Source organism: Triturus cristatus, chromosome 11 (genome assembly GCF_964204655.1).
Source record: "Triturus cristatus chromosome 11, aTriCri1.1, whole genome shotgun sequence".
NCBI classification, from domain to species: Eukaryota; Metazoa; Chordata; class Amphibia; order Caudata; family Salamandridae; genus Triturus; species Triturus cristatus.
The window spans coordinates 574,603,508-574,619,675 of record NC_140594.1 but is presented as its reverse complement, the minus strand read 5'-3'; the positions used below and the strand labels follow the sequence as shown (position 1 = coordinate 574,619,675).

General features: G+C 39.6%; 1 protein-coding gene across 3 annotated transcripts in view; it reads right to left on the bottom strand.

Annotated features, from left to right (window-relative positions):
- The window catches only part of DDHD2 (DDHD domain containing 2), a 539,107-nt gene that overhangs the window by 166,643 nt on the left and 356,296 nt on the right, over positions 1-16,168 (bottom strand). For all 3 annotated transcript variants that reach the window (XM_085633751.1, XM_085633749.1, XM_085633750.1), the window contains exons 13-14: positions 9,793-9,948; positions 1,781-1,883 (exon numbers count right to left, since the gene is read on the bottom strand). In XM_085633751.1, coding sequence (XP_085489877.1) covers positions 1,781-1,883; positions 9,793-9,948 — 259 coding nt within the window. The remainder of the gene's footprint in view (positions 1-1,780; positions 1,884-9,792; positions 9,949-16,168) is intronic.

Below are 16,168 nucleotides of genomic sequence, written 5' to 3'. Positions count from 1 at the left end.
AAAAAGTAGCTGCTCCATTAAAAGAAACAGAAAAGCTACATATTATTACACACATTGATTTTTGATTTGTTATCTCAAAAATCAAAGGCCTCATTATGTTATGTAAGTTAAAGAGTTTTTACCAAATGACTTCTAAATGCTAGCACTATAGTTCTTGTGCTAGTGTTCGATTTATAGCTTTGTAGATTATAGACTTATAGTTTAAAAAGATAGGTCTTCTCAGTTATTTGACAACATTTGCGTTCAGGCTTCCTTCAGGATTTCTTAGAGCTGAAACATTATAAATGAGGCTTAAACTAAAAACCAAGAGCATCGTTCCCCACATTAAATGTAATGAAAGGAGCAAGCTTGGGTGGGTTACTGATAGGCTGGTGAAAGATTACAACAACATTTGAGCACAGAGGAGCCCTTAAAGAAACTCCACCTAGAGAAGCATGGTTCAGGGATTCACCATGAGCAGAGCATTTCAAAATATCAATGTGGTATGACTTTTCCTAAACTACTGCCTACTTCACCTTGAGCCTCTATTATTTACTGTATTAATAAATATTCAATTAAAGCAATTGTAATGATCACTCATATTCACTGCCAGTACCTAATTTTAGTTTTTTTCCTGTCAGTGTTTGCTAAAATATCCTCACCCTGAGTATCTGGCCGAGGACATAGATCAGACATGGACAACGGGATTGTATATCGGTCTGTGTTAGACAAATGGGCCAGTTCTCTGTATGCCCAACACAGGCAGACGTTTATAAAGAGTACTGCCACATTCTTACACAGTCTCTGTTTGGGGTTTTCATATTACATTGTTTGCCTAAGTATCTGGCTAATGGGATTCAATCAGATTTGGTGACCCAGTCACCATTTCATCAACACCCAATCCACCAGGTCACGAGTCTTGTACTACACATACACTTTGATGCAGATTCATATCATGAGTTGAATCAAATGTGTTGACAAGAGGATATTATTATGTACTCATTACCTGTCATTAAACTCCTCACTGAATCACTGAGTTTCACTCAGTCAATCAGAATTCTTACAAATCAGGCAACCAACAGTAGTTAACGTAGGAATTCTAGGTTCAGTGACAGTGTAAAGAAGGAACCTAGAGCAGACATGGATGGAGGGTCTGTTTGTCTGTCTTTTATGGGCTGGATGGGGAGGGGGTGCTGTTAGCATTATGCTCACTCACTGCTGACTTTTGCTGGGAACCTAAAATGCAGGGTGTGCAATTATCATCATCTCCTGCTGTTTGCAATGTGAGCCATGAGTAATACCTTTTTTTTTAATCAGTCTCTATTAAATGTTTTGCGATTTTTCCGTACAAAATATAAAAACACTGACAAACAAAAACATAAAAGGGGCAACTTTAGTGATGGCTCAACATCAGTCCACAGAAGCTCAGAGGCACTGGAGGCCTCGACACCAAGAGGTACTAATATCACTTTTAGTTACTTTCCAAGCTGAATATGTAAAGACAAAGGTGTGCAATCACCGCAATCGGACAGATGCTCGCAGGAGCAATAAAGCTTTGGCAGTTGTCAAATTGGTTGTAGAACAATCACTGTTCATATTTCTGCTCTAGGAAGCTATGCTTTAATCTGACCATATGCCACACAAGTCACATTTGATAATGTGCGAGCATCTCAAAGGTACTACTATCAACAGCACTTGTTTAGTGTGCTGGTCTAATCTTTGACTGAAACAAAGTTCAATTTGCGAAGAGGACTTTATGGTTATTCTTCATAGTTACAAATGTACTGTCTGCATGGTTTACCTAAATGCATTCTCTTTCTGCCCTTGTGGTGTGGAATCAACATGGGCTCAAATTCCTGGCCTGGAACAACCATCGGCTCAATCCTATAAGCGACAGGATCAAACTGCAAGACAGAAGGAAACAGAGAGGAGGAATAAAATGTGAACATTTAAAGTGAATAAACTGGAGAAGGTAATGAGATTAAAAGTGACATTGTAAAGAAATAATTGAGAAAAGCAAAATGATAAAGCTATATAACAGTGTACAAAACGTATTTTTTATTACAAAGAATTAACATGCCAACTTCTGTAATTAAAAGCTGCAAAGAGACAGTGCCTTAAGGAACATTGTTTATTCAAAAGTGACTGCTGATGCATTTTCTGTACCATATTTTGTACAGTTAGTCAAAGAAGAGACCCAATGTTGGTCACAAAATTGCCACCATATGGCCAAAGATTGGCCAAATGTGACCCACAAGATTTTCCACCGGTGAGTCACAAATCTACGAATTCAGAAACATTTAAATTTCTACAGAGAGTGAAAAAATGAATCTAAACATAATAATGAAAACACTCCCTTGCAAAGGTCACAATAGTGACCGCACAGTAGCAGGTATCTTAACACTCATCTGACAAATGAATTGAGACATGCAAACATCAATCATTTACCCAAAACGGCGGTGATATTGCCTTCATATGAACCAGGAACCTTACACCATGCAAGTGATCAGTTAAGTGCAAAGGAGAACAGTTGTCCCCTTAAGCCCTATTAATCTGCGGGCATGATCACCACATTGCTCCTGCATGATTTGACAAAACAACTGTTGCCTCACTGAACCAATTTACTTCCCTTAGTCTAGTCTTTAAAATTTCTCTAAGAAAGCCATGAAACTGTCCAATAAAAGAAATATATAAAAGTTTTCCTCATTTGGACAAGTAACATAAACATAACGTGTATTTGTAAAGCACACGTTCACCACTACGGGTATCTTGGCGCTGAATAACAGATGTTTGTTGTTACCCAACTCAATGGTACTCATTTTATCGACCTCAGATGGATGAAAGGCTGAGTGGACCCACCGGGATTTGAACCTGTGACCATGAGGTCGAACACAGGCCCATGTAGTAGACGCGTTAGTCCACTGAGCCACCAGACCTGACAAGTAAACCAAGTAAAATTACACATACAAGCCACACAAGTCCTTAAACTCCCCTTGTATGACCCATCACTTTGTCAACACATTTTAAGAACATGGAGAGTTTGACCACTTGTACGCAGAGACTTTTGACCCAGATAGTCCCTGTGCAAATTTTAAACAGAGCAGGAGAAAAAGTAGTCCTGAATTTTCCCACTGCCGTAACTGGTTTTTATTCTCGGACACCAACAAATACTTCAACAAGCATTGGCAAAACTAAGAGGTCTAACTTGCCAGGTGAGTCCCGCCTATAAAATTAGAACATGCTACATGAAAAAACAAAACTTTTTAAATATGTGTGTTTACACATACACACACACACACTGCATCTATGAGATAAAGAATCTAGTGTGCGATGTTCAGAGTACTTTTGAGATACAGAATACTTCTGCATGCATTGCAATACAAGCACTCCATGGGAAGCAGAATGCTACGTCCAAAAGCATGAGGTGTTACTTATTTTTTAAATGTTATTTTGTGAGAGGTTAAAATCATTTCCTTTTCCCATCCAGCCCTAAACTCAGTTTTCCTGCCTACGGCAGTGGCAGGAAGCAAGACATAACCAAATCAATGTGTCTTGGAAACTCCCTATCTGAGCAATTCAGCAAGTTGTGTGGTCTAGTTGCTAATTACTCTACATAGGCCTCTGTCTTTCGGGAAGCTAGCAACATACCACTGGTAACACAGCATTGTGTGCTTTCGCCCCTTCCCGCCAATTTCCAGTTACACCTCTTCCTTGATCTAGTACAACATGTCAAAGAAAATATTCGCAGGAAGGAAGGCTAGAGTTACAGTGGAATCGAAAGGAAGTATGGCATAAGAAGTAGATCAGTCAGTAACCAAACATCTCAAGCCTTTGTAATGCACTACTGCTGAAAAATGGACGAAAATCAACTTAGGAAAAGATATTAATAGGCGCTTCAAGAAGGGGATCATAATTGGCTGGCTGTATGTAAAACGTAGCTTGTATTAGTAAGTGTTTTTGTCACCGTAACATGGACCTCCCTTATCCTGCATGGAATATATGATATAATTAGTGTTTCACTGGAGGTGTGTGTTACTGGCATTCATTTACGATTGCTGGGAGGGCTGCTTATGGTGGTAAATCGACTCTTGGTGTGAAGTCTACAGTGGTACCTAACTATGTGTAACTGTAGATGCATGACATATATGGGAATAAATACATTGAGGAATATTTATAAATGTTTTGCGTCGACCTGCGCCATGCAATGTGGTGCAAGTGCGACACAAATCTGATGAGATTTACCAAGCCCTGCGTGGCTTGGTAAATCTGGAGTAACACAAGACAGGGTAAGTCGCTACCTTGAGTTACTTGGGTTCCCTCACACATCCACCAATGGATTCTTAAGCATTCCCAGATTTATCAATACTGGTAGACTGGGTAATGCGTCTGAATGCTACGCCTTCCCAGGGGAAGCGGAACGAGGAGAAATATGCTTATTTCTCCTCGTTTTATAGCTCTGTCACAGTGTGCTGCATTCTGCAGCACACACAGAAAGAGGAAAAATCCTCTGTGAATCTTTTTGTGCAGAACAGTGCCCCTTCCTGCACAAAAACAAGTCTGCCATTAACGCAGGCACCTTAGCACCATGGTGCAAAGGTGCCTGCGTTAGTGCTAGGGAGCAGTTTGTGTACCAGCGCAGGGCGAGAGCAGAAAGGTGCAATATAATGTTACATTATTGCATTTTCATTATTGACGAAAATACATACAGACATCTTCCTCCGTATAAAAGAAGCATCTACAACAACATGACTGTCAGGGAGTGCATTATCAGCATTACAGAGTGTTGCTCCATATAAAAGCATTAATAGCGTATATGACGAAGCATGACATTGCACCCTAAATCTGTAAATAATCTGCTATTGAATTAGGAACTCAGAACAACCCCACCGTCCCAACAACTAGACATCGTCCCCAATATAATGTTAAATACGGCGCATTCTTTCTCTCTTCCTTTCACGGCAACAAAGTGGCATACTGCAATGCGTGGAATGGTGATAAATATGTCCCATCGTGTTTCAAAAACGTGCATTCATACTTATGAAAGTGCTACACCGGACTGAACACTGATGAAGAGATCTAAAATTTATTTTTACTGGAACTAGTCATAAAAGGAGAGTACGAGAAAAATGGTTCTCTGGACGCATGTGAGAAGTGACTGTGAGGAAGAGTTAAGATGAAGAAGCGAAAAGGAGAGGGCGACATACCAGGTGAACAGCTCCAGACCTCCAATACAAGCTACGAACGAGTAGGGGCAGCTATGGATAGAGGAAATAGATGAAAGGTGCTACAAAGAAGGCACTGCAATTATTTAGTGTGTAATAAGAATACATCTTGCCCTCAAATATGCTTATGACATCTGTTTGCATTTGCTGGACTGGAGTCTATTAATGAAGCAAGAAGGAATCCCCACGATTGGAAGTCAATGTTAGCTCTTGATATCTGGCACTGGCATCAGCTGCTTTCTCAGTAAGTTGTGTCACACTGGAGATGAGTACAGCAATGTTTTTTTTAATTCTTGGTCAATTTTACTTGACTGCTCCATATGAGGCGTTTGTGCTTGTGAGGATCCTTTTTTTCATTCAAACGAGACTGGCGTATGTTAAGCTGAAGGAGTGGTCTTCAAAGCACAGTGCATGTTGTGCTAAAAATTGTGTGCATACATTAATTAATTCTTTCTTACATCACTTAACATGGGGACCTGAAGATGAGGGATTTTGTAAAGTGCCTCAACTATCTTGTGCTTCAAATTACACTGTTAAATAAATGTGTTACTATTCTAGCCTTGATTGGTACGCTTTGCTTTCAAGAACTACGCTAGAGGGCATCCCTTGCCAGGGAAGTATGGGGAGACTGTAGGGATAATGGCGTGTGTGTGTGCGTTTGTACCTGGCTGACCGTTCAGACTGTTGGAGCAGAGAGTTTGGGCACAGAGGCATTCTGCGCACATGTTTAAATTATGTAAACATAACTAGAGTCAGTAAATGACTATAAGGGTAGAGATTCGATTATTCTTTTGTATGTCTAACAGAGCAATAAACATATTAAATTACAGTGCAATTTAAAGTCCAACAGCAAAGTTTAGGATGTGCATTTTCTTTTAGTTATATATCGTTTTATCCATTTTGTTTTTTTGTGGTATTTAATTATTATATTTTACACCACCTTGTTTTACTCAGTCTTAAATGTACTGCCTTCTTGGTCGAGCCTGGGCAGCCCATACACTGCTCTGCAAGACATGCTGCATTGAAGTATGGACTTGAAGCTCACCTCACTCTCAGCCCATATTTTTTATTGGCTTGTGTCATTGTCCTTTGTAAATGTTGGCTTCTGATTCGTTAATAGGCTTGTCAGTCCCTCTTTAGTCACGCCTTGTCAATTTGTAACCTCCCATGAGGACTGGACCTTTTACTTCTGTTGTTTCACAGCATGTAATATTTAGGCTGTAAGCAATATTTTCTTTAATGAGTTTCTCCAACTGCAGGCATGGCATACTTTCCTGCAATATTCAGCGCGCCATGTGCGCTTTCACTTTCCAAACAACCCGGGACAATGATGGCCGCTTCTTTGAAATGAAATAAGTCTCGCATTTACAAGAATGTGAGCTATTGGCATTGTGAATGACAATGCCTTTTAGTTAAGTGTTATTTATCAGAACAGAAATAAAAGGCTTTGTCATTTAAAATGCCAATAGCTTGAACTCTCGCAAATGCGAGACCTATGGCACTGTAAATGCTTTTTAAACTGGTGTTTATTTTCCTTCTTCAGGACCTCCGTTTGAGTAAGTCCTGGGATTGGCAGCGTTTTGAAAGGGTGAGACGAGAATACTTGAAGGGGACCTTTGGCTTTACTCGTTGAGTCTTACAAGAAAGGGTGATGTCAAAGCTCAGGTAAAGCATATACAAATCTCTTTAGCCGCTCTCCCATCCTTCCCATCAGAGTTCAATTTGACATTACTGCATTCATATGAAGTTTGAATTCCCTATCAATTTGCACCCAAAAAAATGACCGCTAGTCATGAAATTGCTCTCATGCACGTCATAATGTTTCGGCTACTGACGTTATGAATTCTTACTTTTAACAGTCACAAGACTGTCTTGAGACATTAAATTAAACTTTGTGAAATATGGATGCAACACAAGTTATAATACGGTCATTTCCGAACAACAGATTAGCCATCTCACAAGTGGTTCAATGTGCCTCTCCAAAAACCATGAAATAACACCCCCATAAGCAATAAAACTTGTAGAATGCTATCTAAGATAAGACATTTTCCTTATCAGTCATTAAAAATGCAATTGAAATTTGACATTTATGATTTCCCTGAATCGGTGTCTAAAACTTTGGCTTCAACCCAGCACTGTCCCCTCTCCTATGCTGATTACAAAATTTCAAAAGTGTCCCAACGGTGTCCTGGGATTAGATATGTAGATGAACAACACTGCGAAGAGCATCATATTTTTGCAAAATGATTCGTATGTAGCCATAAGCACAATGGCAAGGGACTGCGTTTCCTAGCAACATGAACAAAGGAGTGCACACATGCTCTTGCCACTATGTGACTATTTGGAATATATTGGTAACTTTTCACTTGTAAGTAGGCAGGACTCCCTGCTGATAAAAAGTAGGGGGAACAATGCAGAGACTATTGAAAAATATTATTTTGCTAATAAAGAGCCAATAAACAACCCTCAGTACAGGGGAAAAATGAATACAGATAGCAAGGGACAACATAGAGCATGCAGCCAGATTTTGTAACTGCTGTAATTTAGACAACTAGTACTAAGGAAACACCAAGAATAACACATTACACTGGTCTAGCTGAGAAAGAATAGCTTGGACTACAGATTCCGACAATGCTCAGGAGGGTTGGACAGATGTTAGACAGCAACGTCATAAAGAAAAGAGACGAAGAAATGGTATTGTTAATATCTGGAATAAATGACTGTTGATCATGATCCCTTGGTTTTTCACCTATAAACTGGGTTAGGTAAAGTACCCAGATGTATGTGCCATTAATTATTGGTCCAAGCTTTTGGGAAACCTCCTAGCATAAATATGTGCATCTTACCAGAACTTAGCTTCTTGCCATGGTTTTCTACTGATGTGACTACTGCAGCCAAGCAGAGTTCAAACTTCTCTTTCATCTGCATAAGTCCAAAAGTAAAGCTAAATGTCTCAATCAGATGGGCCACACAGGCAATGTAGATATTAAATAATATCAGGCTTACTGAAGAGCTCTGGGGAACGCCCCTGGTTTACATGCTCAAAAGCAGAATAAAAAGAGGACAAATTGATACTTGAATTCTATCTTCTAGATAAGAGCAGAGTCAGAACAGAGGCTTTCCTTCGTTTCCTACTTCATATAGGCAGATTAGAAGAGTATCATAAGAGATGTATCAAAACTGGCAGAGCGGTCTAATAGAATCAGTGCTGTCTACCGCATTCATCAGGCATCCAATAGAGTTAATCTGTTATATAGATCAGAGCCACTTCTGTACTGTGTAGTTGTCTCACTCCGGATTGTGTTGGATCTAAGGCATTTCTTTTAGGAGGAAAATTATATATGCGCCCATGTACAGGTTTTTCCTGCACTTTTATGGAATAGGAAGCTGTGAAGGGAAAGGCAGTTATTCATATCACTGCAATCTGCCACCATTGTTTTGTAAATATGTAACCAATACTTGCTTCCATTTATGAAGTTCAACTTTTGAAGAATTAGAAGCATTTCACTAGTCAAGATTGCTGAAAAACGGCCCAAAAATGACCATCACAGGATGCATTTCACGGGAAGGGGGGCTGGATTTCATTGAAGAAATCAAGGACTGCCACTTATTTGGTGCCAGTGGGACACATTCCGTCTAACGTTGGAAGTCTTTTGGGTTAAGTGCGGTCTGAGTATCAAAATAGGAAGCAAAAAAGCCTTTTGCTGGGAAAATGAACCTTATCATTAGAAGTGAAGGGGAGGTAGCGGGATCTACAGAAGGGGGAGAGTCTGAGAGAGGGGACCAATAAGGAGTATGGGAGTCTATCAGCCGCTGATGAAGGCGGAGCACAATTATGACATGAGCGAGATAGTGAGCACCTCTCAAAACAGAGAGTTCCGCAATCTAGGTGTTAAAGCAATGTGGGAAATGTATCAGAGATTGTATACATTGTACTTGAAACCTGCCTGTGATATTATTTGAACGTTTTTTGACTATTGTATTGACACTGTTTCAATGATAAAAAAATAATAAAGAAATGTAAACAAAATATATATATATATATCATTAGAATTTTATTTGTAAAGAATTCTGCAATGGAGTCACAGTCATTGGAGAGGTGAATTGTTAGCTGTAGTCTGTATTATTTAGAGTACTAACCATTAAAATAAATTGTTTTATATGTGTTTGATGCTGTAGTAACTCTGCGATTGTCAGTTTGAATAAAAAACACAGTGGGAACCTTGTGTAGAGAACACAATTTGTTATGCTCTTATTTTGTATTTGTATTTTATACAAGATTGGTTTGTAGTCTTATATTTTCCGAAATATCAAGTCACACTGCCATCAATAACAAAAATCCACAGCTACTTTGATTCACTGCACTGAAACACTTCTGAACTGACTGCTAAACTGCATAAGAGAATCACTTTCAAATCTATCCCTTCAAGAAAGGCAGGCTCTAAGTCAAACTCAGCATTTCTGTTAAAAAGTGTGAATCATAACATTCTGGGTTATGTTGGTAATGGTTTGAATTGAGTTACCAAGGGTGAGAGATGCTTTCCCAGCAAGGGACTAATTGTGAAACTGTTCAGCTGCCAGAATAACGTACGGGATGGTAAATGTTGAGGAAGCCTCTGCATGTAGGTAACCTGTAGTCTGGGTCAATCCTTTTCAGTCCTCGAACAGTGAGAAACATCCCAATTGGTGAACCAAGTGCAAAGAAGAAATCTGGCTCGAAGATGAGCTGAGGGTAATTGACAGAAACCTAGGAAGAACAGAAACAAAATACACTTTAAATTAAACATATACAGTATATTGAATAAAAACTTAGTGAGATTGAGAACAAGAAAGAGTTACTTACCTATAACTACAGTTCTCTAACCTTGATATCTTCCAGACATTCACATGCTTCAATTATTCTTCGAAGTCAGGCTGAGAACTCTTGGTAATTAGTTTTACTAAAGCAGTGTACATATAAACTCAAACAACAGTGAAACAGCCAAAGACTATTTGTAGACCAGCCTCCTCATTTTTAACTCTACTATCAGCCAATAAGGCGGAGAGACGCACAAAGCTCCATTCTCTGAGGCACAACTGCTAAGTTTTTCTGAACATGTAAGATAAGGAAACTTGGAAGAGAGGGAGGGTCGTATCTGAATCTATGAACAACATAAATTCTTGGGAAATTCTTGGGAACTGGAGTTATACATAGGTAATCTTTTCTTCTTCAGGATTGGATCTTTCAGAGATTAACATGCTTGAATTAAGAATAACAAACAAATAAATAAAAACAGAATAGTGGAATGAGGCCCACTTTAATGAAAAAGGGTGTGTATTTATTGAAGTGGTAGCTCTTAGTGAGGGGTGTGTTTACACCTACAGTGCAGCTAGCTTACGTCTAAGTGGCTCTCCGGTGTCTAAGTGAATCAGCTCCCAACCTGCATCCCAACGTCTGACAGCATTGGAGTGGCAAGAGGTGAAATAGAAAGAAAGTCATAGAGAGATGCCTTGATCAAGAATAGGGAAAACCTTAGTTGCATTATTAATCAGTACACAGATTTGGTCTTATTTACAAAAATCCGGAGCCAAGATTTTGTTCCCCCTCGTTAAGTCACGTAATGAAGAGCAGACATAAAGTCTGCCCTTATGAGGACTTCCTAAATCGTGACATGTGGCAACAAAATCTTCAGTGCAAGTCTTACTGCTCTTAACTTTACCACATTTATGTGACGAGGCTGTTCTGCAAGGTTTCAGGGGCTTCTTATTTCAAGTTCTTGAAGATGAGTGCACCACCCCTTTTGGTAAGTGCTGTTGAGGATCTTGAATGTGTAATTCTTGTCCTGGAGAAGATGTGACCCTTCAGTATCTACGATAAGAATAGAGTGATCCTTATGGGATCATCTCAATGAAATAATATGTATGATAAAATGCCTAGAAGTATTTGTATTTTGTGGTTCTGATCTGTGATCCAAATCTTTGAGTAGAAATCTCGAGTCAAAGCTGTAAATCTTTCACTGTGCTTTTGAGAAGCAAATGCCTTCAGAGCATTCTGTGCATTTTATTGCTCTTTGGAACACATATACTTGGCAGGAGACAGATTGGACTTCATGACAATTAGTATCAGCTCGAGCTGGTGTAATAGGTTAAGTGTTGTGCGAACTGCAATTTCCAGTTCCTGTTTAGTGGGCACATTAATAAGTCAGTCACCCAACTACGGAAAAATCTGCACCTCAAGATGACGGAGATGCGCTAAAACAGAAACTAGGCATTTTGAAAAAGACCGGGGGGGGGGGGGGCAGCTTTAGCCCAAGTAATGTCTTGACCTGGAAATACCAGCTATTGAGAATAAACCTCAAATACTTTGTTTATTATGAATAGGTATGTTTAATTATGCACCTTTAAGTCTATGGATGGTGGGCAATCATCCCCATTGATGGATGCAGAGGACACTCAATTGTACCTGAAAATCTCCTCCCCAGAAGAGATAATTTGCCTCAACTCTACTGTGCAGAACACTCAAAACTGGCTCTCTGGCAACCACCTCAAGCTCAACACTCCCAAAATGGAATTCCTCCTCATCAATCTTCCTAACCACACACCCAATATTGGCCTCTAGATGAAGCAGCCTTCAACTGCTCTCTTCACATTATTGACACCGCTAAATCCCTGGGAATTACATTGGACAAATACTTGAATATGCAGAATCATATCAGTAATGCCACCAAAGGAGTTAATTACCAGATGCGTAGTCTAAGAAAACTTAAACCCTTCCTACCACAGGACGACTTTAAGCTGGTGGTCCTAGCTCTTGTGTTGCCTAGATTGAACTACAGAAGCTCCACTCTATGCAGCCTTCCTAGATACAAACTGGCCCCGCTAAGGGCCTCCCGTAATGCTGCGACCAGACTGGTCTCCAGAACAAAAAGAAATAATCACAAATCGCCGGCCCTAAAAGCACTGAACTGGCTCCCCTATGAGGCAAGAATACAACTAAAGATTGCTAACATGACTCATAAAGCCCTACATTTCAAGACCCCCAGATATTGGGGGTCTTTGACTGCTTGGCAAACTAAAAGATAGACGACAGTCGAGAACAGACCAAAGTTCCGCTTGAAACCTTTCCTACCTTCAGTGTAGGCACAGGAATTTTTTCTAATAACGTGGCCCCCACTTCACTGGATTTGCAAGCAAGGTCGTTTGCTGCCCTGCCAGCCACATTGTATTCATTTCTTCCAACATTCCCATCGGGACTTCGTTTTTGGTGTTTAGTATCCTTTCTTGTTCAGGCCCCTTGGACTCCTGAAACGTACTCTTTTCACGCCCTAAAGAAGGTGACACCGATGAGAAAGGGTGACAGCACCGAAACGCGTGCGGCGTGTTTTTTCTTATTCTTTGATTCTTGAACTGATCCAAATTATCCATATTATTATTTTTTGGTCGGAATAATTCTCTTTAGATTTAATGTTTTAGTGATGTGTGGAGTGTTTAATTAGGTTGTGAATGGGATTTTGAAGGTTTGAGTTGTATGAATGAGGGTCGTCAGGTTGTTCACCCAATTTGTCAAGTTGTTGGGGCCTTTTGTTTTGTCTTGGTTTGTACATATTTTATTGTATAATAATAACGAATTGTGATATCAAATCTCTATTGCTTTGAATATTAATTTAAAAATCAATAAATGTTGTTATAATAATTTACTAGTTTATTTGCTTCCTTTTGCATATTTGGTTTGGCCTGAGTGATTTGTTTGATTTATTTTACGACTTACCAGCGTATATAGAATTTAGATAGGTGGAGCTCCCTTTTGTTCTTTTGGTCTTTATTCCCCTTTTGCTCCACCTCGATCAACCCAACGTGGTTCGTCACCAGATTCAAGGATTTTGTGTAAAATATTGTTACCTATGCCAGAAGTCTGGTTGTCAGTGGCAAAACCACAGGGAATGTAGGTAGCTTCCGGACAGGATCTTGGAAGGTAATAACATTCAGTTTGCACTTCTTGGCCTTATATGATGATCCTGGAAGACCAATTTTGACAGATTCCCCACCAGAAGTTGATGACTTCAAAGACAGTAGGACTTAAACTTCTTTATCCTGAACAGTGCTGAAGCTGAAAGTCGTGTAAATGAAGTATTATTCTAGCAGAACACGCACCTTCGAGGAGGGAAAGTAAACATTTTGTATATTGATCTTCCACATATATGTTTGTGGTCTCACAGGTGTCTAAATATAACACATATGAGAAAATGTGACCAAAGCATATTACCACAACTGGCAAGGATTTAGGGTTGAATATCACAGTAAATCTTGAATGAAGTTGTCTGTCAGCAGCATGAGCAAAACACATCTTGATTATAAGGCAGAGGTGTGGAATTTTATAAAATATCTACTTGACAAAGAGCTGGGGTGCTTTAGAAATCAACTTGCCCTGTGAAAAAAAAAATCCACTTGTCCCTTTTTTATACCATGCAGGGAAGTGACATATTGTGAAAGTATCCTCATTAAATCTGAGATCTTACAAAGGCCTCCCTAAATAAGCCTGGGCTTATATTATATAAGGGTTTGGATTCTGGCAAGGGTCTTATTTGCTACCTTTCCACGAATCTATCTACAGAAGCTGAAAAATTGATGAATGTGATGGGTTCAGGTCTGGAATGCCCTTTGAATCTGTGCACGTCTATAAACGTAAACGTTACTTAGCCTCGGTAACGCTATATCTGGTAAAGACACAGTCTAGCCGCAAATTCCTTAACTTTGAATTCTCCCCAAGCGCCAGTCTGGATCCGGAAATGTTTCAGCAGTATCTCTGCGCGCGGGGGACGGCGTTGTTTGGCTCCGCAGTGACGTCGTCTCCGGATATGACGTCGGTGGAGCTATATAAGTCCCGCCCAGCGTGCAGACGTCCGTTTCTTCTGTGAAACCTTCCGCACCAGAATGCGGTGCCACTACAAGAACTGGTTGTGGAAACAGTGTGCCAGAAAAGATCAAAAATCTTTTAAACAGTAATAAAGAAGAAAGATCAAATGGCATATAAATACCAGATATGGATCTTAAAGAAAAAAAACATAAAAGTAAAGAAACACAGGGCTACATGAAACTCTAAGCCCTGGTGAATAACCCTCATTTGAGGGAAGGGGCTATACACTTCATAAATCATTCCAATGGAAATGAATGGCATGGCAATAGCCAAACAGAACCTACAACAACAACACCAAGTTGTGTGTTATATCACACCATTACGTGATAGATTGACAGTACTAATATCATGGTATGATGATACCAATACGACTTTCATAGAAAGAACAAAGAAATTGATACTACTCACTGGTGTGTCATCCAGAGAAAAAGATTAAACACACCCCACTCTACCAATCGCACACATTTGGAAATGGATGTTATTGCAACATCTAAAAAGGCTAAGTGGCCAGTTCAAGCAATTGTTTTAGTCCCAACATAAATTGAGATAGTGATCACTGGTTAGTAAACCCAATACCAAAAGGGTATAACCCTTACCCCAAATGTCATTCATAAAGTGGGGAGGATGGGCAGGGCGTTAAGGAATCAGCGGCTAGACTGTGTCTGCCAGATATAGCGCTACAGAAGGTAAGTAACATTTACATCTGATAGAGACATCTAGCTGCAGATTCCTTAACTTTGAATTAAATACCATAGCTATATGCCCCTAGAGGAGGGTCTGTAAACTAATCCTACAAAAGTTCTCAAAGAGAACTAGTTGGTCAAAACTAACAACCGACCAAAAGTATGTAGGAATAGCAGAGTAAGAGCTAGGCTCCAATTAGAATCCATGATAACTGTCACAGAACATATAAATAAAAAACAACCTTGCAGGCCCCAGAGAATCGGCCCTAGAAGGAAAAAGGTTTGAAAAAACACCCGGAGAGCCATCTGTCAGATCACAGACATTAATCCCTGACCCCTCAATGGGGTATGAAAACTCAATCACCAAAAAGGGTCAAATGCATGATAACAGTCATATAACCTGCCCTGTTCACGACAACAACAAAAAATTAGAAAAAGAACTGTCCTGATAAAGTCCCAAAACAGGACTTTCAGAACTAATTTCCCCCAAGGGAAAGATGAATTAGAACATCTCCTTGATGTAAATCAATTAGTTTAAACAAAATGAAAAATCATATCCATTCTATGCACCAATTGTATAACATCTTGCCGCAAAGATTCAAATATAGACATAAATATATACATATAAACATAAATATGTCATCAGACACTTTGATTGACTCGGCAATTCACAGGAGTTCACTGGCCAATAACTGCTGACAAAACGCAAAAACGTATTAAGCTTGCCTCCGCACAGTCTTCAGTGTCATTGTCCGACAGACTGAAATCAATTTCGAGCTCAGAATAAGCTCAAACACCAACACAAGCTAAAAAAAGAGAATTCATTATTTTCTTCCTTTTTAAAAAAAACCCAACTAACTGTGTAACACATATAATACAGTCATGTATACTCTGTATACATAAGAACTAACTAGAACTGAGAAACCAGCTCCAAAAGCGCTTTTTCAATAATATTGAAAAAAGGGTAATGCACCTAAAAGCGCAGTTCCCCAATACCTCATACAACAATACCCCCCAATACCTGTACAACAAGCACACATGACACCTGTGATACAAGACACTATATGAAACCCAGCAGCACATTCTATGATGTATACACCGTATACCCCCCCAAAAAACCACTCTGAAATGAGAGGTTCGGCAAAAATACGCAACCCAGAGAGAAAAAGGCATACTCTGCCACCAAAACAACACCGTGGGTGACTTGCTGGAAGAAAAAGCTGCCTGTCAAAAGGTATCCTAAATAACTGACACCACAAGAATACAACAGTGATGATTTCTCACGAATTGAGGAATGCAGAAAATAATTGGTACATCCTATCCAGAAGACAGGTAATGCCGATCAGACGGAACCATGTATATCAAGAATATCATAGGCAGATGAAACTTAC